The 25,841-nt window shown below is 34.8% G+C and overlaps 3 protein-coding genes across 3 annotated transcripts in view; 2 read left to right on the top strand and 1 right to left on the bottom strand.

Annotated features, from left to right (window-relative positions):
- Positions 1 to 6,159, top strand: part of LOC110447373 (GPI inositol-deacylase-like) — a 53,789-nt gene extending 47,630 nt beyond the window's left edge. The window contains exons 22-27 of the mRNA XM_021493011.1: positions 1,688 to 1,781; positions 2,530 to 2,730; positions 3,790 to 3,919; positions 4,202 to 4,341; positions 4,702 to 4,803; positions 5,546 to 6,159. Coding sequence (XP_021348686.1) covers positions 1,688 to 1,781; positions 2,530 to 2,730; positions 3,790 to 3,919; positions 4,202 to 4,341; positions 4,702 to 4,803; positions 5,546 to 5,732 — 854 coding nt within the window. The 3' untranslated portion in view covers positions 5,733 to 6,159. The remainder of the gene's footprint in view (positions 1 to 1,687; positions 1,782 to 2,529; positions 2,731 to 3,789; positions 3,920 to 4,201; positions 4,342 to 4,701; positions 4,804 to 5,545) is intronic.
- A 5,267-nt stretch (positions 6,160 to 11,426) lies between these two features.
- Positions 11,427 to 15,831, bottom strand: LOC110447371 (jmjC domain-containing protein 8-like). Its single transcript, XM_021493009.1, has 9 exons — positions 15,690 to 15,831; positions 14,681 to 14,773; positions 14,362 to 14,413; positions 14,040 to 14,136; positions 13,610 to 13,678; positions 12,962 to 13,081; positions 12,283 to 12,350; positions 11,814 to 11,948; positions 11,427 to 11,576 (listed from the first exon to the last, which is right to left on the bottom strand). The coding sequence occupies exons 1-9, from the start codon at positions 15,752 to 15,754 to the stop codon at positions 11,496 to 11,498; spliced, it is 780 nt and encodes a 259-aa protein (XP_021348684.1). The 5' UTR covers positions 15,755 to 15,831; the 3' UTR covers positions 11,427 to 11,495.
- A 155-nt stretch (positions 15,832 to 15,986) lies between these two features.
- LOC110447372 (DNA-directed RNA polymerase III subunit RPC8-like) overlaps positions 15,987 to 25,841 on the top strand; it is a 31,449-nt gene continuing 21,594 nt past the window's right edge. The window contains exons 1-6 of the mRNA XM_021493010.1: positions 15,987 to 16,020; positions 18,814 to 18,957; positions 19,956 to 20,052; positions 20,332 to 20,418; positions 21,557 to 21,620; positions 22,319 to 22,405. Of these exons, the coding sequence (XP_021348685.1) occupies positions 18,847 to 18,957; positions 19,956 to 20,052; positions 20,332 to 20,418; positions 21,557 to 21,620; positions 22,319 to 22,405 (446 nt within the window). The 5' untranslated portion in view covers positions 15,987 to 16,020; positions 18,814 to 18,846. The remainder of the gene's footprint in view (positions 16,021 to 18,813; positions 18,958 to 19,955; positions 20,053 to 20,331; positions 20,419 to 21,556; positions 21,621 to 22,318; positions 22,406 to 25,841) is intronic.

The following is a 25,841-nucleotide window of genomic DNA, read 5'->3' as shown; positions in this document are numbered from 1 at the left end:
GGGGGGATCAGGGAAAATACTACTAAAGGGGGGTATAGGCACATTTTTCAACAGTTCCAGTTCCAAGAGTCCAAGAGGTGAATTTTTACCAAATCTGGTCAAAGGATCTTTTCATGGCTATTACCAGTTGTTATTTTTTAAGCGGATTTGAAATCCAGAAAAGCAGCTTGAGGCTGTTATCACTGAGACTTTTTTGAGTTCTCAGTTGACATAGGGCCAATGTTGACAAAACTTTTACGAATATTCATTCCATGTTGGTCACATTAAATATCTATGTGGGATCACTTCACTGCCATGCTATCGGCTACGATGGGACATTTTCAACAAGTTCTTCATTTTACCAGATCAATTCTAACCAAATGTTGCCCTTGCCTAGTGGTGTTGTTATATCTCTTGTTCAATAAGGAATCTTAGGACGCCACCTTGCCTAGTGGTGTTGTTGTATCTCTTGTTCAATAAGAAATCTTAGGGCGCCACCTTGCCTAGTGGTGTTGTTGTATCTCTTGTTCAATAAGAAATCTTAGGGCGCCACCTTGCCTAGTGGTGTTGTTGTATCTCTTGTTCAATAAGAAATCTTAGGGCGCCACCTTGCCTAGTGGTGTTGTTGTATCTCTTGTTCAATAAGAAATCTTAGGGCGCCACCTTGCCTAGTGGTGTTGTTGTATCTCTTGTTCAATAAGAAATCTTAGGGCGCCACCTTGCCTAGTGGTGTTGTTGTATCTCTTGTTCAATAAGAAATCTTAGGGCGCCACCTTGCCTAGTGGTGTTGTTGTATCTCTTGTTCAATAAGAAATCTTAGGGCGCCACCTTGCCTAGTGGTGTTGTTGTATCTCTTGTTCAATAAGAAATCTTAGGGCGCCACCTTGCCTAGTGGTGTTGTTGTATCTCTTGTTCAATAAGAAATCTTAGGGCGCCACCTTGCCTAGTGGTGTTGTTGTATCTCTTGTTCAATAAGAAATCTTAGGGCGCCACCTTGCCTAGTGGTGTTGTTGTATCTCTTGTTCAATAAGAAATCTTAGGGCGCCACCTTGCCTAGTGGTGTTGTTGTATCTCTTGTTCAATAAGAAATCTTAGGGCGCCACCTTGCCTAGTGGTGTTGTTGTATCTCTTGTTCAATAAGAAATCTTAGGGCGCCACCTTGCCTAGTGGTGTTGTTGTATCTCTTGTTCAATAAGAAATCTTAGGGCGCCACCTTGCCTAGTGGTGTTGTTGTATCTCTTGTTCAATAAGAAATCTTAGGGCGCCACCTTGCCTAGTGGTGTTGTTGTATCTCTTGTTCAATAAGAAATCTTAGGGCGCCACCTTGCCTAGTGGTGTTGTTGTATCTCTTGTTCAATAAGAAATCTTAGGGCGCCACCTTGCCTAGTGGTGTTGTTGTATCTCTTGTTCAATAAGAAATCTTAGGGCGCCACCTTGCCTAGTGGTGTTGTTGTATCTCTTGTTCAATAAGGAATCTTAGGGCGCCACCTTGCCTAGTGGTGTTGTTGTATCTCTTGTTCAATAAGGAATCTTAGGGCGCCACCACCGTGGTTTGTGTTAACAGAAACATTTCAGCTTCTTATCTATAGATCAGATTTAAAATGAAACAAACAGACAATACAGGTCAGTTGGGCCTCTTGTTGATTTGTGAGAGAGCATCAAGAGTATTTGTACATTAAATGATGACAAATTGTACGTGCTCTTTCAGATGGAAGCTGCCCAAGTATGCTGGATGCCATTGCTGCCAACGGCCAGCCTTTCAAACTGATTCCAATAGTGATGTTATTCCTGGGTCTCCTTCAGTAAGTGTTCACTGTTTACTGGTTCTCCTTCTACTTCTTCTTTTGGTTCTTCTAATAATTATATTAACTTATACATGTTAACCATTAAAAGTATCTTAATAAAACCTGCAGTATACCTGCATTACCCACAGATAATGTGCATTGCACTGTTATTAGGTCACTGATCTTGACCTCAAGGTCAATGGTCAAATTAATGCAAACTTTTCAGTTGTAAATTTAAATCTTTTAAAGTTCTAATTGCATTTATTTATAGATGCATTTATAATTTATTAGCAGGCAGTTCCTCTAATAAATATAATTAAGAAAAGTTTGGGAAAAAAAAAAATTGACTTTATTGCAAATTTCTAATTGCAAGTGAAGGGGAATATTGTCTCATAAGGGGAGACACATGTTTTTTGTACCAAAATAGTCAATGTTTATTGTGACAAAAGTAAAAACTTAAGAATTTGTTTTTGGAATTTGTTGTCATATGATAGTCAATTAATTGGTAAAGTTGCCAATTGAATCTTGATAATTTTTTAGTAGAATTAAATTAAACTAAGGCTATAATAATTATTATCATACAGTTGATTTCCTGTCAAAAAATGTGGAAAAATAAGCTGCAAGAAAACCAAAACTAGTCTTTGTATTTTCCTTTGAACAGGATTTTTTAACATACTGGAAAATGAACATCAGCTTAATACGGTATAGTAGGTGTAAGTAAATATCAGGCATCATGATCGTAAGGATTATCTCCCCTGTATTTTAGACACCCAAGTGTACAACCAGCCAGCAAAGTGGCCAGCCTACCAGAGTTGGATATTCAGTTCCTCACTAACCAGGGGATAAATCTACGCTTCCTGCCTGTAATGCTCTTCTACCTCTCCCAGGGAGTTGTCAACTTCCAGTGCTACGTCCTCACGAAGGTGTTTACCGTCGTCAGTACGGTTGCAGCTCTTCTATCATCCAGGTAAAGAGTTCAAATTCAAGACCAACAAATCTGTTTTGCACCTAGTGTCTCCTGTTGTAGTGAGATTTATTTTATATGTTGAATGGGGAAACATTTATTATGTAATTACATTTTTGATTATATTATCGTGTTTAGTGTGCACTAAACCCAACAGCACACACAGGTTATACTCTGCTATGTTTTTTGTCGATAAAATAACAAACACTTAAATTGTCGAAAATGAGCATTTATTCTAAATGCAAGAAATCAAACATATGTATAAATCTTTGTGTTGATTTTTATAATAAGGTGTACAAAGAACCAAAAAAGATGGGGCTTGCTTCAAAATAAACGCCGCACCATTTGTAATTAAAAGATGTACAACAAATGAAACAAAATTTAAAACAAAGATATGCAACAATTACATTTTTACACAATAGTACATAAAGGTGGATACAAATTAGGGGAGGAGGAGGGGAGCTGATTTTTTAAGGAGATTTTTCAAAATGTCAGCATGGAAAAATATTCTGCACAGGTCACGTGACTTTAGTACACCAAAACATCACGTAACTACTTCTATAGGGATGGACTAGTTTAAAAAACAGAAAGTTATCCTCCATCCGGAACCAACAAAATGTAATAAATAAAAATATCCTATACTACCCAGATAATATAAATTACTTTATGCATTGCATAAATACAAATATTATTTTATTTCACTCTGATAATTATACCCCTCAGTTAGGTAAGAAACAGTAAATCCACCCGTCTTTCTGTGTTAAGTAAAAACATTGTCTACAAGATATCTTATGAAGCCTTCAGCAGATTAAGTTCATATTTAGCATATGGTAAAATAAAGTTCTGCACGTACCGGTAATTAGATTTTGGTGGGCATCGGTCAAGGTTAATTCCTGTTCATGAAAAATATTCTTTACCTAGAGACACAGATATGAATTAATTAAATCAAGAATTGAGAGTCAGCATGTTAATAACAAAGATGTAATATTTATCAAACAGAAATTGTTTGAATGCAGTCCACATTAATTTGACATTTATGATTGTATCCATCTGATTTTTCAGGTTTTTAGGAAATATTGAGACTTTATGGAGAAAATTTGAGATTTTCTTAGTGGGCTTTGCTGTAGTATCAACAGTCCTCATCTGTAGTTCTCTCGGAATTCTTATAATATATTTTGTAGTTTTAATAAAGGTAAGTACATACCAGGTATATTGGAAGATATGTTTAAACATTTATCAGACAGATTATAATTTATTTTATACGGGGTAAATTTTGTGGCAATGTTATTTTTGTAGTACTTTAACATAAAGTTGCATTGCATGAATGTAGGTTCTTGAACAGAATATTTTGATATTAATGATATAAGAAACAGTTTTCAATGTTCAGAAAATTTCAGCCAATTTTGCAAATTTCTTTTAGATAAGCAGTGTTACTTATGGTACAGTATTTCAATTTCCTTTTTATTCGGTACAGGTGATCACATTGAAGAACCTGTCACGAGACTCGGCCGGGGAGCTGAGTCGTTTCCACTTCTACTTCTCTGTGTATCTACTGTGGCTGTGGATGCTTGTCATCAGTGTACCAGCTTTCATCACCTGGGTCAATAATGTCAAGTAAGTGGTCATTAGTTTGCCCCATCTCTTTAGATGGACCAAACCTCACAAGTGATCAGTGTGCCTGCTCTCATTATCTAGGACAGAAATCTTAGGCAATAGTTCAACCACTCTTATCACCTGTAACAAAAGTCACATGGAAGTGATCATCCGTGTCCACTCTTATTACATTGACCAAAACACCCAAGTGGTCATCAATGTTCCAGCTTGTGTTACCTTGGTCAAATATATTGTTTTTGGTCAAATATCTTATATTAGTATGTATGTCCAAATAATTGTCATCCTCACCAGACTTCATACATTGGTACATCCTTTGTTTATTTTTGCGACTGTAATAGTTTCTGTTTGTTTGTACTTCAGGTATTCCATTGTACTCTACGGCGATCCTAACCTTGTACCAGCTACAGTAGGGGTCATAGCAGTAGGAACAATGCTCCTCCTGGACAACCCCCTCCCTCAAAGGTAAGGACAGAAACATACAGATAACATAGCCTGTTCTCAAAGTCACACTTGTATCAGAACAGCAGCTACAGGTGTACAGAACCAATTACAAAATGAAGAATTAAGTTGGAAAATCAAAAATTTGAAATGAATAAGTCCCTTGTGACCCTAAGATACTTGGGCATGCCCTTATTTGGTATTCTATACAAGGGAGAATGAAATCCAATGACGCTAGTTCATTTAGTTTAGCTTCCCCCAGTTGATGGATTCCTTAATGGAATTCACTAGTCTGTAAATAAGAGTAATCACTAGTCTGTACATAAGAGTAATCACTAGTCTGTACATAAGAATAATCACTAGTCTGTACGTAAGAGTAATCACTAGTCTGTACATAAGAGTAATCACTAGTCTGTACATAAGATTAATCACTAGTCTATACATAAGAGTAATCACTAGTCTGTACATAAGAGTAATCAATTCAAAAGACAAGATGATGAGACAACATTTATTTGATGTTGACTGGTCATTTCTTCTTTTGAATTTATTTGGTATTTCATTAAGTATATATTTAATGTACTGTCAATGGTAGTTTTGTGTTTTATTATCATGATTGTTTAATTTACAGGTATATTTTTGTTTCAGAATAAAGTATCTGTATAGTACTTCTATGTTTATGATACAATGACTGTTTTTGTGTTTCAGAATAAACTACTGTGCTTGGTACTTTGATGTTTATGATACAATGACTGTTTTTGTGTTTCAGAATAAACTACCGTGCTTGGTACTTTGGTATCTACGGTGGAGCTGTGACAATGCTGCTGTACGGGACTCTGTCATTGTTCCGTGTACCCTACATCATCGTGTTTACTCTGTCACTTATCGCCACCTGTCAGGCCGTGTGTAGGGTCAGCCCAACCAAACAAACCACTCCAAACAACATCAACCAATGAACAGTCTTGTTATAAATCTAATATGGTCGCAAAATGTAGACCATTGAAAGCCTTGTTTTATATATGTTGGACTTATTTTATAACTACAACAAGATTAAGTTTAGAACATGCAGACAGTAACTCATTTTAAGTTAAATGCTATAAGACACTTTCATGCTCAGGTTTACAGAATAGGGAAATTCCAACCAAGGGTTTTCAAATAAGTGGAAACCCCAGGCTTGCCAAGGGGTTCCCACCAATATCAAATTCCTTTGATTGTAATTTAACTATCCTTCAACCCTGGGCATCAAAAGTATTTTTTTCATTCCAATGATCAGAAACCGAGAAACCACAAAAGTGCTTCAGAGTTTCTGCATCAGGGTATCTGAAGGTTCACAATTTTGTGACAACATAGTGTCCCATTGTGACAGATTCCACCTAAAATGAGGTGTAAGATTAATAGAATCATTCACCCCCTTTGGGGTGAGATAGGGGAATCTCAACCCGAGGGGGAAGATTCTTATGTTGCCAAACACGAGGCTTTGCCGAGTGTTTGGTAACTTAAGAATCTTTCCCCGAGGGTTGAGATTCCCCTATTCTACCCACACGGGGGTGAATGATTCTTTTTCTCTTACATGTACCCTGTTTTCCCCAATGTGTATCATATACACAATGTAATGATAACGTTACATGCTAAATTCAGGGTTGACGTGACGTTGATGGATTGTTGACGTGACGTCATACAATTATTATACACAGGGGAATCCCCCCGTCTCAACCCTAGGGCGGAGACAGATAAATCTAGCACCGGCAAAACGGGAGATAAATCTGTCAGGTGTGGGAGAAAGATATTTCTTGCACCCTTCTCTTACCCTGGACAATACTAGTCCTGTTATACACAGCAATGAGAGAAAATGACAGCAGTCCCATATTGGATTTTTATGTAATTAAGTTACAAAGAAGTTTTTACCAAATGAGGAGTCTGACTTACATATTCATGTGTTATTATTTATATAAATGACTAATTAATAATTGTGCTTTAATCTATCTAATTCCTGCCTGTATAATTAATGTGTTGCCATAGTTACTGATGTACTATTGGTGTAGTACCCAATGTTACTTGTGCTGTGATAGCTGAAGGACTTTGAGCCCTAGTGGCACTTTGTACATTTAATGTAGTAGGGCCTGTTTGTTTATGCGGACCAACCGGTTAATTTATTTTTTAAATGACATGTTATCAGGGGTAAAACCTAACAGACCTGCAAATGTCAATGGTTGCCTTGAAAGTCTTTGCCAAGGCTCGCCAGAAAACAACAGCAGATCACTAGTTCTGTCCCTGTTTCTTAAATGAACAAATATGGTCCAATTAGTCCAACCATTTGATAAGCAATGAACGAAAACTGCCATGTTTGTTGTGAATGTCTTAATACTGGATACTGGATAATGCTGTAATTTCATGGGGTCATACATCTGCAGGTTGAGATTTTCATAGTGTAGGACCAGGATTAGATTTGCCTGTTTTGCTTTCACACTAAAGTGTTTAACTACTACCCTGACTGTATTATGCTTACCACATGGGAATTTTAAAATTAACAAGTTGATAACCTTGTAAAAATGTAAGTGCTATTTAAGTTGTATGTATATAATGTAATATAGTGCTGAAGAACAAAAACATAACTGAAAATACAGCAGTATACTGGAGAACTTCGTCAAATATTTACCCTTCAGTGGTAACATCCATCTTCGCTCAGTGCTAAGTTTTCCTTTTACACATTATAATTGTATATGGTACGCTGTGTACAAACATTCCCTGGTGTGATTAATTCACCCTCATTACAAAGGCATATTTTGAATTGGTGCAAAAATTGCCAAAAAGAATATTCCTGTATCTCTTGTTAAATGGGCTTGAAATAGATATTGGCAATATATTTGGATTGTGATAAACTTGGACGCAAAAAAAAAAAGGTTCCTACAAATGATAAGTGACTTTATTCCTTCTGTTGTATCCTTGTATTTCCAAATGTGTTTCTGTCAAAATTGCAAATTACTGGTGTTTGTTTATGATTTATTAATCCTACTGCATGCTTTATTGAAGTCAGCTTTATCAAAATGAGGAAACAAATTTACAACTGTAAATTATTCGTGGTTATCCAATAGTTAAGATAACTCTAATGATCACTGCTAGAAAGTATTTTATCCAAGTTAACCACACACACATGTACACACACAATTGTAAAACTATTATTTTTATGAGAAAATCATAAAAGATTTTATGTATAACAGAATTTGTTTAAATCCCATCTGGTCTGAGATGTTATATGCTTGTTATAAACATACAACCATATACGTTTCTTGGAATGTGTAGTAATGTATAAACAAGATGTAAAGTAATGTAAATACAGGATGTATGATTATGTACAAGCAGTATGTACAAAAGTATGAGGGGTGTTGATCGTGCAAATAAGTGGATTAACCCTTTTACCACTTTAGACCAAAATGGACTCACCAAGATAAATGTATGGTTGAGTCTACTAAAGTTACCTAGGGGTGAAAGGGTTAAGGTGATAACGGAAAGTATGTTATTGAATGAATGGTCCAGATACTAATAAAAGGAAGAACAGACGTACCTGGGTAGTGTATATACACTAATGTATGTGTTAAAGGGAATCCTCCAAACCTTACATCTAAATAAGCATGTTTTGTGATGATGGAAAATGTGTGCACCACTTTGTTCAGTAGCTATTATTTAGACTCCTCTTGTTAGACATCTGGCTTAGTAATAATAAGTTCTGTGCTTGCCTAAATAGGTAAGTACATGTATCTGGTAGGGAAAACAAGTTCTTTTACACATGGCACATTTCCATTGGTTTTAATCAATCTTTATGACTCAGTTACCATGTTTTGGTTTGTTGTATGATTTGATATTAATAATATACACGGTAAGATATAGAGGATATTTAATGGTGTCTTCAGTAATAACAAATATATTTCACGGGTGTGGCTAATATTTTGATATTTTTCACGAAAAATATCAAAATATTAGCAACACGAGTGAAATATATTTGTTATTACTGAAGACACCATTGAATTTTCTATTTATTACATTTTTAAAGCATAAAACATAAAAAATCTAATGCATTAAAAAAGGGCGGGAATCAGAAGCGTAATTATTAGCGCCATATTCTAATGACGTCACGCTTGACAACAAGGCTGCGCGCCATTTTGAGTGGCATTCTCAACGCAATTTCGACGTTTTCTGCTATTTTCTGGTATGATTGCTTATAAAAATGTCATTACTGGTATATATATGTTAATACTTAAGTCTGTATACCAAACATTTACCATAACAACCACTTATTTTACCGTCACTTCATGTGAATCTGTGACAAAATATCGTTGCCTTTGAATGCAGCGAATAGAAGATACCGTTATGATTGGTCAATACTGAAAAGTGATACTTTCACACTGTGAAAATATCACTTTTGATATATGTACCAGTGTGAAAGATATTAATTTTATCAAGTTGATAGAATCCGATATTTCACTGGCAAAAATGTAATAAATAAACATGTTCAACATTTGGTTAAAGCAGAGATACTGAACAACATAATGGACAGCTGATTTCTGTTATTGAAATAAAAAAATAAAAATTTGAGTAAAATACATATTAAGGACTCGCACAACTAAATCACCCAATCAGCAAGTGTTTCATACGATTGTAATCCGCACCCAAAATTTGTTCCTGATTGGGACAGTGCCTCTGAGTAATTTAAATAGGTAATTGTTAATATATTTTACACTGAATGAAATCTACAGATATTGAACTTTAGAAAAATGCATAGTTTTAGTAGATTTTAAAACGTGATGGTGGATTTATATGGGGTCAAATGTCGGGGGGTGCTCCCGTCCCACTTCACTGGTTTGGCTTGTAAACTTCCGGTTGTCTGAATCGCTCTTATATGCCACCAAACTCGCCAAAAAATGCCTTTTGAATCCTTAGTATCTATGAATCTAGACAATTGTCACTAGTGTTGAACTTCAAATATTAACGCTATTAGCTTAAAAACTTAGTAGTAACATACAAATGTATAGTAAATGATTTAGTTGCGTGTAAACTGGCGTTTACTTTTTAACCAGGTTGGTAAGATTTAGGCATACAACTATTATTTCATTTTAGGCCTTCCCTTACTTTGTTCAGTAGATATTTTTTACATTATTATAATATGTGTTAGAGTACTTATAAAGCATTCAGAAGCAAAATCATGGGCATGTTATATTTTACAGAAAGTTGCATTTATTTCATTTCTTACATGAAATACTTGGGTATCTTTTGTTAATACTTTGACACTTGTTGCTATAACTTGTAGTATATATAGAACGGGTATTGAGTTGTTGAAAGGTATGGATTATACACAGAGTTGTAAAGAGGTACTATACATTTACCGTACTATAGATTTCCAAACTGTAATTGTTCATTACATTGGTGCTTTATTACATTGATGTGTTGTTTTGTTGAATATCCAGACGGAGTGTGTGTCATGCTATACAATCAGAGTGCAATTCATGTTCTAAATGACCTTGAATTGTATGCCATACAGAATCAATATGCAGAGCTTATTCATAGATCATTTTACAAAAATATGCAGATGTAAGAATGCTTGTTCAATTTTATATAAAACAATAAAAAGATAACAATTTATAGTTTAACTTGTCCTTATTCAGACAAAGGTATAAAGACCGTATGGGGATTATCCGAATGGTTGGTTCTGACTGTGCTGGTGCAAATGAAACCTTCATTTTAAGTGGACTTGATCCTGAGAGTCCTACAAACTGATGCCTTGGTGCATCCTCCATCCCACTGCAGCCTCCTACTTAAATCAGATGGTGGGCTTTTGAAATAGCCCTGTATCTGTCATCTGTCCTTCAACATTTCTTGCTATTTATCAATAAAAACTGGAGAGATCTTTCTCAAATGTCGTACAATAGTTTCCCTTGATTCATAGTTATGCATGCTTCATTTTCAGACTGATCAAAGACAAGATGGCAGTCATTTTTTATTTTGACAGTTCAAGTTTGTAATAGCTATTTCTCGTGAAGTACGTGATATATCTTTCTCAAGTTTTAAATTTAGGTTCCACATGGTCTGTAGTTGTGCATGTTTCTTCTTCAGAAATACATTGTAGAAGTTGTAGAACTGATGAAGGACAAACAAAGGACAAATGGACCAGAGACAAAAGGTGTTTTGAACAGCCCACCATCTGATAACGGATGGCTAAAATGTAGCTTTTCATGACCATTTGTTTCAGTGGACATTCCTACAGCTGTTTTACGGGCATAAAAACATAGCCCAATAATATCAGTATCTACTGTCCAATTTCCTAATGCTAGATATCATATGAGACAGTGAAATGGAAGGAGTTAATGTTTAAAATTGATATCATTTAGGAAATTTTGCAAATACAATCTCACTTTCAATAATGTAATTATATATTAACTTATTGAACATTGGTTTTTTCATTCATCAACTATAACAAATGAGAGCCATAACTCACTATAAAATAGTCCATGTATGACATACTTTTACTGTGCCATGTCTTGAAAAAAATCCAACTAACAGTTAAGGAGCAGTTGCACTTATGGTGTTTGTTGACAGACAGATGGAAAGGGTGATTCCCTTTGGGGAGGGGTATAAAAACAAATATTGAACAAATTGTCTCTAGAGAAAAAGAAAATTTTATTAAAATAAATAAATAAAACAAGTGTATAAATATTTGTATATGTACATTATCCTAGGAATGTGCTGATGAAAACACTTGTGTCGATGTTCAACGTCCCGTGCCACCATCTGTCGGGAAAGTAGATCATCTACAAAACAAGCAGTTCAAAATCACAGCATAGTCTCGCTCATGATACATATCATCTAAGTATAGTACAGCCTCACCCACAGTGTAAATTTACACAGTAACATGGTTAAAGACTCAACATTCATTGTTAAAGAAGTAGAATCAATTGGAAGAGTGAAAATTACATGCCATGTTACATAATATGTCATCAAAGATGTCATCCGATAAAGATTATGATAAGGTAACAAGGTGTACTTACCTCCCCTGGACCTATAGTACATTCCAGAGGATGATCTTCAGAGCCGAGTTTAGGTAGGTCCTCTATAAGCCACTGTAGTGTTGTCCGATTGGGGTGAAAGTTTGGCTTCTTATCTGGGGGTGTCAAGAACCAACGCTGAAACAAAGAAAACCTAAGCTGTAGGTATATGGTTTACTAGTAATGAACATATAAAACAGAATTACATAGAGGTTTTAGTGGTGACACTATACTATATATATGTTAGGTGGGGTTGTGTATTGGCCAATTAAACACAGGTTAAGTAGGATAGTTTTACAAAGTTTATTGGCTTAAGTGGAGAAACAATCACAGAAATATCTTACTCTGGTTTACTAAACATAGCAGACCTTTTTTTTTCTTTTGTGAATTTGAATGTACTTATATTTGTAATTCTGCTACCGACCTCTACCCAGTTCAACAATACATGTATGTACAGAACTGTGAGGCTTACCTTCCTGCCATAGATGACTTCACCAAACCCTGGACCATGGAAGTGGAATGGTACCCCAGTGCCTGCACCTGTTACAATACACCAACATAAGCTATACCACAAATCTTTACCTGACATAGATAGTTTATTGAGCATATTAATGAACCAATTCGTTTGTGTACCACACAAGTGATTTCTACATTTACATAATGCCTGGAAGTAATAATAAACCAACAATTACCATAATTGTTTAAAATATGCATACAATAATTGTGTTGTGGTATAACTTCACAAATGATATCTTGATTAATGTTCAATTTGCTTCCAAAAAAATTACATATTTGAAAATTATCTTTAATTGTTTCAATCAATCAATTTCACAAGATGATAACTGATATGAGTTCAAGCCACCAAAGTGTTGACTACTAAGGCAATACAACATATTGTCAATAGGAAATACAAAGCCTCATAGTACATTGTCTGAAAATTGGCTGTATCACTATCGTAATATTCATCTGATATATGTGATATATAGAGGAAATTTAACAGTTTTCTTTTTAGATTACCTGAAATATATATTTTCACGAGTATGGTAGAACATCGGAATTTTTCACACGTGGAAATATCGGTACATGCAGTGAGTCGAAAGTATCATCATATTCAATCATTACATTGTTTCTGTTACAAATTGTTCACTGACCTGCGAGCCCAAAGCTGTATACACCAGTCATGTCGGGTAGATAATATGGAGGTGCGGAGTACATGTCAAACAGTTCCTGCCACTCTGTGTAGTTGTTATCACCAAACCAGTAAAATGTCTCTGTAAGACAGTACACAATCAAAATCTTGATAATATAGTATATAGGGAAAATGCTATATGCTATCACGTTGGTCCAACTATTTTTTAAATGTTTCTCTTTCAGCAGTGTAATTTATATTCCTATCCTTAAATTATCAAATTACGAGTAACTTCAACCTTTGAACTTTGCTCCTATCTCTTCCCTTTGTCTTGAAAGACTTTTATAGCCTGTTAAGTATGATTTCATTCATAACATTTAAAACAACTTGATTCCTGGCACTTACTGTCCTTAACTGATCTATTTATAACAATTTCACTGCTAGTGACATTGACCTTAACCTTTGACCTTGTAACCAATTTCAAGATATTGTTTTTGATAAGGAAGCATTGTACAAAGTTTATTTCGATTTCCATTGGAAGTCAATTAAGTTATTGTATGAAAACCGATATATTTTGATGGTGAATGATTTGACCTTTCACATTAGGATGTTTGGCATAGAAGCCTTTTATGAAGTATTTTCAAATGAATACCCTGGTACTGATACATACCATTCCCCATCATCTGTAGTGTCTGAGGTTTCAAGACATTCTCTACATAATACTGTAAGGTAACATCAACTGAAAATGAAAGTTAAATACTACTATATAATTGAATGTAAAACAAACAGGTAAAGACATTTACAACCTCATAATGTCAGATGGACTATTGTTTACATGATCAGGTATGTTCTATATTTCAACCTCAGATTCAACTTTGCTTTAAATTCATTTTTACTATCTGCATTTTATATATATCTTTATTGGTTTAAATGCTAAAACAGTGTCACCCCTCATTTGAAGGAATTATTTATAAAGTTTCCTTAAGCTGCTGTCTATTTTATGTTTACATATTATAATGCAATGTTTTGTCAAGCTACATGAAATGTGGACCTTTACATCTTTTGTTCTTTGAGATTAATTTAAAAATCAATCAACTTACCTTTTTGATAAGAGTGGGTATTTGCTGAACTTAAGCGAATTTTCTTCGATCCATATTTTTCTAGCATATTCTTTTTTCGGCAAGATTTCAAAAAGTTCTGGTGGAAATGGAAAGAACAATGAAGTGTTTTGTTAAACAATTGTAGATAGTATTACATAGAAATGTCAAAGCCTCAAAGCAACACACTGCTACCAGGCTATTATGTATGCCTGTAATCTTAACATAACTTGGATATTTCATCTTTTGGATAGAGGTATATTTTAAGAGCATTATTTTTTCCAGATTATTTTCACAGACCGAATCCTATCTGACCAATACTTACATGATTTTCATTTCTTCCTCTTTTTATTATTAATGGTTTTGAATATGCATACCTGAAGTGAAGAAAAAAAATAAGAACAAAATTATACATGGTTATATATATTTATACTGTCATTAACCAGAGTATCTGTAAGGCTGATTATGGGATATACTTGCAGGCCACTGTGAACATTGCATTTTTGTCCATTATATAAGTTACAAACTATAGAATAAACACAAGCAACAAATAAGTGAACACAGATGTTGCATTAATATTATCATCAATTATTCATATTAACAAACAAAAAGTAATATGATTTTTCATTGAGCAGCTGCCAAACCTGTGGAGGAATTCTTTCTGTGTGAGGGTGTGGTCTCTGACATCTATTGTACATGGCCCAGGTGTGACTAGCACAGCCTCCTTATCTGTAGACCTGTCAAAGTAAATTCTACGTAATAATATACCTGTATGTGAATGATGATATGATTGTGTACAAACATGTTCTAGATCACTGCAGACTATAAATGTGTTAATTGCTGTTGGCATCAATCCTGTCTTTGTGAAATACTCACAATTTGTTCTTATGTATCTATTTTCCTTTCTGAGTGAGTTACAGCGACTCACATAATTATATATATAAATGAATGGTGCTAACCAACCAATTTTTAATGTTTATTTATTAAAATCATACGCAAAATTGGTTGTCAATAATATTTGAGAGCTAAGAAAAAAGATTGTGTGTTGTGAGACTGGGTCAGATGTCTAACATTGATGCTGACCATTGTAAGAATCCCTCATCATCTTCGAAAGATTTCATCAGTTAGGAAGTACATTTGTATGTATGCATCAAAGATTTGTATCAAGGATTGGTCATGGCACCACTGTAATAGGAGAGGAAAAATACACGGCCAGACCAGGATTCAAACCTCAGCGGGGCCTCCAACTTCGACGGACGCTCAAACCAAATGCTACATCTACCTGGTAGCACAGGTGCTTGGCACACTAATTGTATGATGTGTATATATAGTTATACTAATTGTATACACCCATATATTTCTATTAGTGTGTCCAGCACGTGTGGATAATTGACCCAGTCCATTTATCTTACAATATGATAGCTGAACGTTGACATATAACAATGCAAGAATATGATGAAATGTTATGTCTCATGCGCAATATTTGTATATTAATTATACACGTGTCACATGTACAGTACATCAGTATGTAAGGATATAGCTACTGATATGATAAAGCAACAAATCGAATCATTTATGTGGTCTCAAACGGTAAAATGTCAACAACAACAAATATGTGATGTTTGCATCAATAGCACAGTATGTATAACGTACCATCCACCATGGTCTATCTCCAAGAAATAAATAAAAAGGGCGAACAGAAAGTAGAATGCACACATGGCGAGACGACAACAAACATACTGCTGATGTTGATCAAACCGGATATAGCTTCCAAAATGTGTTCATAACTCATGTCGCTTTTATTATCCGACTGTGATTGCATTAATGTTTTGCTTGTTGAACAAAATATATTTTTCTCTTATATGATTCATGTTACAGAGAACAAAGGGTGAGTAAATTATGAATATTCAAGCGTCTTTAGTATGGAGATGTCACTTCCGGTTTGAGAAATGAAAGCAGACGTGCGTGATTGCACAGACATAACGTAAGCAACACGAGTATTCGATTTTGGTTGACAATCAAACGTTTACATTTTTCTAACCTGATTTGCAAACAGAAAAGCTACGGTTAAAGTATAGATTGACGATCATCACCGTGACCAGTCAAATTATATGTCAGTGACTGTAATGTAAGAATATTTTAGGCAGCGGTAATGGCATACCGTCGCACTTGCTATGCCGTGTTCTGAGGGAAATAAGAACAAAGAAAAACTTTTATTTCTTTTGTAACAGGAAAGAGAATAGTGTGCTTCCACCGGGGATCGAACCCTCGATCTCCAGGTTCCTAGTCGGACGCTCTACCACTGAGCTAAAGGGAAATTCCCTCTAGCTCGAAGCTAGAAGGCGACCTTAATCCTATGTACAATTGAACCCTGCCACACTACTCCCCCCTTTTTAAATGTGTTCGCCCTCGAACACCACAACCCAGGTTCTAACTCCCTGTCACCACAGGGAGGGCCACGGACACCATTTGTAACAGGAAAGAGAATAGTGTGCTTCCACCGGGGATCGAACCCTCGATCTCCAGGTTCCTAGTCGGACGCTCTACCACTGAGCTAAAGGGAAATTTCCCCTAGCTCGAAGCTAGAAGGCGACCTTAATCCTATGTACAATTGAACCCTGCCACACTTTTTTAACTTCTATAAAGCTGTACAGAGTTCTATCTAGAAAAGAGTGGGTTGAGAGATATGACACTGGGTAGTCCGAATTATTCTGACGTTTCATCGACTTTTTTCATATCGGTCTGTCGTTGGTTAACGTCAGAACTCCGGCCCTCTATAATATGTGGGAAATATGCGACCCGCGCCCGGAGCGCACTTCAAACTGATATTTTAGAAACAACTCGTCACTTTCACACACATGTCGCACATGGATCGAAATATCTATTCTTTACGTAATATTGTAATATATATGTCTGTTTACTATTGCTTTTACTACTTAAATGGTGAATATGTATATGAATAATATTAGATGAGAACAAATAAAATGCTTTTAAACATAATCCAAAACAATAATAAAACGAAGAAGTACATTAATGCATGGCAAACATAAACATTTGTATCCAACCCTATGTGATTTCTGAATCTCATTAAACCTTTCCATGCATATGTAGTGGAACTGGGCTGGGGTAATTAGACAGATCAGATGAATCATTTAGAATTACAGGGTCCTAGGTTCAAATTCTGGTCTTGCCATTACAATTTTCCTTTCTTGTTACACATACTGTCACAAATGGGAGATAAGATAACATAGATAAATTTTATTTAAAGTCGTGTACATTTTAAAACAAATACCAAGCTTTATAGAGCTTTTGACCGATAAACATGTTACATACAAATACATTCCCACTTAGACAACTTTTAGGCAATACAAATATTAAATGAGATAAAACACTTCAGATTTCGAGCTGATATCAGTATAGACACATTTTACACATTGTAGTTAGAACAATATCATATGTTCATATGGGACAAACATGGTAAGCCATTTGATTAGTTTCAGACTTAAAAAAAACAAATCAATCTCCATTCTCTTGGCTGATACCTGTCTTTCAAAGATCATAGGGATTGTACAGTAGCTTACACCAAAATACAAGCAAACCAATCTTACCTTATGCAGCCATGTAATTCCTTTTGAGGACAAAGGTATGCTGCAGTTTCCAGTCTAGTCAGTATTGGCAAGGTGGTGCGTAAAGAGCCAAGGGTCGTACATTATTTAAGTTTTCTAAATCTTATCACCTGAAAAGTTGCAGTCACTTTGTGCGACATGATAAGCACATTCAACGTTCAAAATTTAAAATGTAGTTTAAATTTCATTCAGTTTTGAGGAGGAAATAACATAAAACTTCACAATAAAAAATCTTTAATTTGTGTGATATATATAGAGGTTACACAACGAGTGGTTGTTGAATATGGTATTTATTTCACTCGAGTTAGTTAATTTTCAAAAGTTACAAAAGGCACAAGCTTTAGCGAGTGTATTTCTGTAACTTTTGAAAATGAACTAACGAGAGTGAAATAAATACCATACTCAATAACCACGAGTCGTGTGATCTGTTTCTACCACAATCTCATGATCAGTCGGAAATAACATACACACATGTGTTTGTTGACAAGGCTGGTGTAGTGATATGACCCATATGTAAAAAGTCACTCATTAATATTCAAAAGTTACTTCTTTTTTTTACAAATTTAATTATTGTCAAAATTAATTTTTCGTCAACAACTTCGTGAAAAAATAAAATAGATGAACGACTATTGAGATTAGCAGTATTGCATTAATTTCTATAAATTAACCACAGACTATATGTGCGTAAGCATATCGTACGAAGTCTGCCTCCCGCCAAGTGATAAACCGTCTATAGCAACTTTGCCAGAAACTAGCGATCAAATCTTTAAGTATCATCTTTTAATATTGCCTTAATAACCCCCCTTTCCGCATAACCTCACAAAGTCACCAACATTTGTCGGATGTTGACAGCGGAAGACGTAAACAAAACAGCAGGTGGCAAAAAGCATGTGGAAAAAGTTTTCCCGGTCAAAGTTCATCTTCTCGACCAATCAAAACTCTTGAAGGTCATATTTATCTAACAGTCTGCGTGTTTATACAATGATCTGAGAGTGGAATACCACAGCGTATTGTGGTAGAAATTTGATTCACTGTGATAACATGTTTCATATTGCATGTGAGCATGATTTATCTAATTACGTATCCTGATATATAAGGAGGATGACTCTGTAAGATATGTGTGAACAATTATTGTTGTGTTTTCTTTTTAGATTACCTGAAAAAACAATTACAGGTGAAACAGAATGTTTGTGTTGGTTGAGATGAAGGATACGGTGAGGATCCCTCCCTGGCTGTTCCACATCAATTTCAATGATGCAGTGGTAGAAACTCTCAACAAAAAGTTTGCAAACAAGGTTTGTTGACACGACCGATAAATCGGGCAGCGTTGTATTTAACCTTGTGTAGGTCTGATTTAGGTCTGTTGGTCCAATGTTGAATTGTTAATGTTGTCACCATCCCCATAACTGAAATAAAGCAGGATGCTACTTACAGACCCCAAATTATTCACTTAAACAAATCATCAACAACTTGGGACCAACTTAAGATATAAACAGCACTAACACCAAATAACACTGCTTAGGACTGGCAATCCAAGAGTGAAAAGTTAACATTGTGTTGAAAAATCCTGATCAGAACTGTAAATATGATATAGGGACTTTGTAAAATTAGATCATGTAATTTAGACATTATAACCTGTGATCCTGTATGAAGCTAATGAATAACGTATATTAAAATAGATTGCTTGGCTGCATTGTTTTCAATGGCTGTCTCACAGTTTCAGTACAGTAGATACCCACATGTACTATGATTACTGCATCAGAATAGGAATTTCATCCAGAACCGCTTCCTCTCCCAAAATGTTGTGTTGCTTTGGGACCGGTATTAAGAAATTTCCAATTGTAGTGTTAGAAGACCTCAAAAGGAAGATTTTTCATAAGCATGCACCCCATCCTTATCAACCATTTTAAAAGAAGGGTGGAAATGGAGAGGGGGGATTTTGCAAAATCAAATTTTGGGAAATAATTCCTTATAAAATATAGAAAATGGATTAAAGTAATTTTCAATTACATTTTAGAGGGTTGGTATACCTTATTTTGGGTGCCCCCTGAATCTACATGCACATGTTGGTTTGAATTAATTGTTTTTATGTAGACACAGAATCATTTATAGGAATTTGATTAATCATTGATAGCTAGCTATAGGAATTTGATGATGTCATTACTTTAATTTTGGTCAAGATTTACTATCCTTGTTTTTATACCTGAAATTAGTCATCTTTCATGTAATATAACTTACATGTAACATAATGTAATTACCAGTGTATTGTATTGGAAGTTTGTGTTATCTACAGGTGGTCCACAATGTTGGGTTGTGTGTTGCCCTGTGGGATATCATTAAGCTGGAGGAGAGTTTTATCTTCCCTGGAGATGGAGCCTCACACACTGTTGGTAAGGTTCACTGTTTTACGTTCTTAAAAGAACATTCACTTTTCTGATAAAAAAATAGATTTTTGGTGAAAATCAATATAAAACAATATATCAATATAAAACATAAAATAACAAGCCCTATCTCATTTTACTTGAGCTCAATTATTCATCCATTTTACACATGGGTTTATAGTATAAAGACTGTAATACATGCTAAATGACTTACTAATTCAGTGTCTAAAAGCAAAACAACTAATAATAGTTACCTCCCTTGTAATAGTTTATTACTATTTTTTACAGTTCATTTCCACTTTGTCGTATTCCGACCTTTTGTTGATGAGATTCTTATTGGCAAAATAAAAAGTTGTTCCAAAGAAAGTGTTCAAGGTAAGTTTTCAAAACACAAATATAAGTTACAATACAATGAACTTTCATGAGCTTTTTATCCAATCTCTTGGATTTTAGATATCAATACATTTTCGTAATACAAAACAAATTATGTACTTGTTCTAAAAAGCTGCAACAGTGTCATTACATAAATATTACATTTGATAGATATTCATCCAGAAACATGCTAAGATCTCGCTCAATACTGTTATACGTGATTTTCCTGCTAAGCAAAATTGGAATATATATATATTACATATTAATGTTCGAGATGAAGCACGATAAAAGTAGGATTGTCATACATGGTTTTGAAAATCTATCCTTCAGTTTTAATGAAAGCTTCAATTCATCCCAATCAACAGCTGTTTTTCACTTTTATGACAGTTTGAAGTTGATAACCCATGATTTGTTTCTGAATGCGTTTTTTAACTTTCTACATAGTTAGCTCTTTTTTTCATTCGAAATGGGTACCTATGGTAGGGCTAGTTATCATAATTTTGATTTAAGATTCTTTGATATAGAAATAGAATCAATAAAAAAAAAAATGAGCAGCTGAAGAGTTAACAATTTGTTCACATTATGCTGGGTAAAGAAACAACGTTTGTTCACATTATGCTGGAGACAGAAACAACGTTTGTTCACATTATGCTGGGGACAGAAACAACGTTTGTTCACATTATGCTGGGGACAGAAACAACGTTTGTTCACATTATGCTGGGGAAAGAAACAACGTTCATTATATGTGTCTAAGAATGTTACCATTCATCATCTAGATTTTTAGAAGGATACTTAGTGGTATACAGAAGCCCTCTTATGATAAGCACAGGAAATAACACAAGGAGAGAAACAACTCCTGAATCCAGTTTTCCATAACTGTATTCATGCTAGTGCTGACTAGTCGGTCTACGATACTCTCCTTTAATTATTGAATTTGTTCACATTGTAAAACAAGTAAACAATGTAAAACATTCACCAATCAACAGACCAGTCTTGATATTTTGTAACACATTTATTTTTACATGTTTCTGTAGAAAGTTTTGGTACAAGCTATAGGGAGTTATATGATTTATAGCAGTGCCATACATTAGTGTAGCTTCTTATATACTGAAGCTATATGTCATGTTGTTGTTCATTGTAGTGACCATGGGATTCTTTGATGACATCTCCATTCCAGCAGACGCCCTACAACATCCATCAAGATTGTATCCTTATTTGTCACCTGTTATACTGCTGATCACTGTCTTCAGGGATAATAAGGGATCATACACATTGGATTGATATATTTCCCTTTCCGTAAGAACAAAGAATATCACTGGGGGAGTTGTGGTACACAAACATAGTTTATGTGACTGTCTTTCCTTCAATTAGATAAACAATCACAGCCATTTTGATTCCATTGCTTTAAAAAGGGTATGGCCCTTGATCAACATATAAGGGTGGTATTATTTTGCCTTTGGATAACAGTTCTATAACTTCTTCGTCTTATGTTTTGTGATGCCATCATTTATGATGATTATACATCAATGGGTGATATTAATTTGAAGTTGATTGGATGTTGTGAAAAATATTTCCATGGCTATATATATGGGCCTATAATTGGTGTCATTATTTAGCAAGAAGGTCTCATTTCAGATGAAAGTGTGTCGTAAGAATACTGGTCAAATGACGGTGAACCAAGTACCAAATGGTCAAATATACCCCCCATTATCTTTTCCTACAACTTGAAGGATAAATAAAGCCACTGCTCAAGTGAAATTATGTCATTTATCTACAGGTCAAATGCAAGTACAGGTAGAATGTACATCAAGATGCTACTGGTCAAGTAACGTACAAATGTATCATACACTTGTATTTCTACTCGTAAGTGAAAACCTGTCATGTTTCCTTGACCTTCGTCCAGTGTGGATAAGGAGCAGCTGTGGGCCTGGGAGTACCAAATGGAAGAGGAGAAACATGACCTGTACATGGACATCGGGGAGGAAGTCAGGTAAGTCCTACAGGTGTGTCAATGTCATACAGGTATGTACAGGTAAGGTCAGCTGACGATGGACATACAGTCTGTCAGACGAGATCCAGGAGCAAAGAAATTAAAACATCAGTATCGGAAAGTTCTTTTTCCTCACCATGGGACAGGGTCACATACAAAATGTGATTAGGAACCTGACCAAAACAGGAAAGTGCTGAAATGTAGAAAACACGGCAACCTCTACTGCAACCAATGTTCAGATCAAAACTTCAATGTCTACAGTGTACTCCCAGAAACACAGACACCATTGTGTTCTGTCCACCATGTAGAGTTACGATGGAGGAAAATCTCAACAAAGAACTCCAGATAGAGCAAACATTCGTGGAAATTTTGGGCAGATACAAAAAAAATATACCTGGAATGTTTGATTGTGAGTAAATGCACCAAGCTTCAAGTTTGAAACATAGTGCAGGACATAGTGTAGAAAAAGGCACTAGCAGAATGTCAAAGAGAAGGCACAAATAACTGGTAGCAATGTTAACATACTGTATACATCTAATGGATACTGATGGCATTGTGGAAAGAAAACAAAGGGAAAATAACATCTTTGTATTCAGAAACAAAGAATAAAATAATGAAGAAGGTTTTTGGGCAGAAAGCTGATGAAACAGAAATCAAAGGAGTGCTTGCAATATGCAATCTAACAGGGTTCAAAAAGTCATCAGATTAGGAAATATGACAGAAAAAATGAAAAGTCTAGACAGCTACTAGTGTCATCTGTATGGTCAGAGGACAGGAAGGCATTCCTTAAAAAATATAAAAATCTCAAAAAGGAGGATAAATACACCAAAATTAGGATAAATAAATAATTGTCAAACAAATATATGAACATTTAAGCATATTTCTTCTATTGTTTGCAAATTCAGACACACCAACAAATTACAAGAATTAAAAGCTAGGATTGATACTGAAAAAAGTTAGCTTGAATATCTGTGTTAATTAAGCGTTGCCTAGAAATAGTAGATTTGTTGCAACATCACCTTATTTGGTGATAGAAGGACATGACCTAGTTAAAATATAATGAAATTCAAGGAACAGCTTTCTATATTACCCAGCCATTCATATGTAAAAGTGACAGAAATATCTCTGTCAACGTTTTTTACAGAATGTATTTTTGTTAGTGTTCGATTGGCTGAAGGAATTTTTGATTGGATTTATACGAAGACGTCTGAGTAGCAATAAGGAAAATAAAGACAGATTAAACGCTCTATTGCTCAAAGTAAGGAAATGCAAATTTTAAATAAAAGCTTAATATGGAGAACTCTAACTAAAGAAATACCAACTAGACGAACTGCACAACAAAACACAAAAACAAGATTGTATTGAAATTCATGAATCCGTCGGGGACAAATACCATTTTCAACACGTGCAAATTTTGACAAGAAAAAGAACTAATCAAGAACCCAGCCCATTGGACCTTATAATCACAAACAAGGAAAATATGGTGATCAATCTTAATATCCAAAGGTCAAAAGTGATCATGGATATATCGCCTTCCAGTTTATATGTTACACATTATACATCACAGCAGCGAAACTTAACTACATCTGCAGAAACTATCTATTTTAATATTTACTAAAAAAAGTTTGCTCAGCTGTAGTTGCTGATAAAAATCTTATCATAAAATTAAGCTCCTAATCATTTTATCTATAAGATATTGTAAGGCCATTTCAAGGAATCTACTTGTCGGAAATCTTGTTGTTTTCAGTAGAAAAAATACCAACCGTGGTGTTCAGCCGAGAAGATCGAGACCTGTGAAATGTCTACTTCCTGCCGAAGGACATATTGACCAATTTATCGTATTCAGCCACTTTGTCAGGGAAATTGATTCTATATGATGGCAGTATTTACAGATGAATCCCTAGTCTAAGAATGAAGTCATATAAAACCTAACTAATTATCTTTGCACCAAGCACCTTACAATCTCAACTTAGCAATATTAAGTGTGTCCAATTTACCAATTTCATTGCCATCATGCTTTTCCTTTTTTTCTTTCTTTTTTGATTGATGCACTTAATGACCTTTGTAATTTTTTCCAAAGATGTAAAATTCTGATCAAAGGATTGTTGACATCACATCTTTGTTTCCATAAAATAGATACCTTTTTTTCTTTCAAATATTGACATACAACCATTTTGGACTATCAAAATTATCAGAGAAGACCGACAGTGTTAGAGGTCACGTAGGGTGTAATGGCAGTATTGAATAAAGAAGGTATGAGACTAGTGTTTAAGGGGGTTTGTGTAGATGGTAACCCAATAGCCTTTATAGACAGACAGATTCAAAAAAGACTTGTCCTTCAAGCATCAGTTTATAAAAAAGAAGTATTGAATACTTTCAGCTTACACTCTTTAAATATCAGAAATTTTGCTAGCAACAGTTGTATCTGAGGAAGGTATACTATTTATATGCCCAGCTGATCTACCTGTCAAGCATATAAACTTATTCAAGTAGACATGAAACCCAAACTCTGTTTCAATGAGGATAAAACTTGGTTTGTATTGACAGAAATTAAAAACTGCATAAATACCACATACTATATCATCATTCTCGGTCATAAAGACTGAAACTGTAGCTAATGTTGTAAGGTATCTAAGATGTGTTATGTATGATTGGGATAGAGACATCTCAAGGACATTGCTGATAGATGTGTATACTGTTGGGGAGGGCTGTAATGCTGGCCAAGGTCATAACAAACCTGGGACCTATCAGATTGTTTATTATGTTAGGTACGCAATGTACAAAACATGCCAACATCTTCTATGGATATTGATGGTTATAATTTAGTACTAATATATGCCATCAAATACACATACATACCTCTAGTTTCTATATACTCACAAGATATCGATCACTTTACCCCCACAGTATATCTAGTCAGTATACTACACAATGTAGTCATTACAACCCACTATATATCTTGTCAATACAACCCTACAGTGTATCTAGTCAATTCATGTATTTAGTCTGTATACTAACACAATATAACTAGTCATTACAACCCACTATATATCTAGTCATTACAACCCTACAGTGTATCGAGTCAATTCATCTAGTCAGTATACTAACACAATATAACTAGTCATTACAACCCACTATATATCTAGTCAGTATGCTAACACAATATAACTAGTCATTACAACCCACAATATAACTAGTCATTACAACCCACAATATAACTAGTCCATATACTAACACCATATAACTAGTCATTACAACCGCGAATATAATGAGTCATTACAACCCACTATATATCTAGTCAGTATACTAACACAATATAACTAGTCATTACAACCCACTATATATCTAGTCAGTATGCTACACAATATAACTAGTCATTACAACCCACTATATATCTAGTCATTACAACCCACAATATAACTAGTCCATATTCTAA

The sequence above is a fragment of the Mizuhopecten yessoensis genome, unplaced genomic scaffold, assembly GCF_002113885.1.
Source record: "Mizuhopecten yessoensis strain PY_sf001 unplaced genomic scaffold, ASM211388v2 scaffold3339, whole genome shotgun sequence".
Taxonomy (NCBI): Eukaryota; Metazoa; Mollusca; class Bivalvia; order Pectinida; family Pectinidae; genus Mizuhopecten; species Mizuhopecten yessoensis.
This window is presented reverse-complemented; position numbering and strand designations above follow the sequence as displayed.

Coding starts and splice junctions, on each gene's coding strand:
- LOC110447371 (XM_021493009.1), bottom strand. CDS start 15,754: ATGTGTGCATTCTACTTTCTGTTCGCCCTTTTTATTTATTTCTTGGAG. Junction 14,774..15,689: donor GAGATAGACCATGGTGGATG/GTACGTTATACA, acceptor TTACTTTGACAG/GTCTACAGATAAGGAGGCTG. Junction 11,577..11,813: donor GTACTATAGGTCCAGGGGAG/GTAAGTACACCT, acceptor CTTGTTTTGTAG/ATGATCTACTTTCCCGACAG.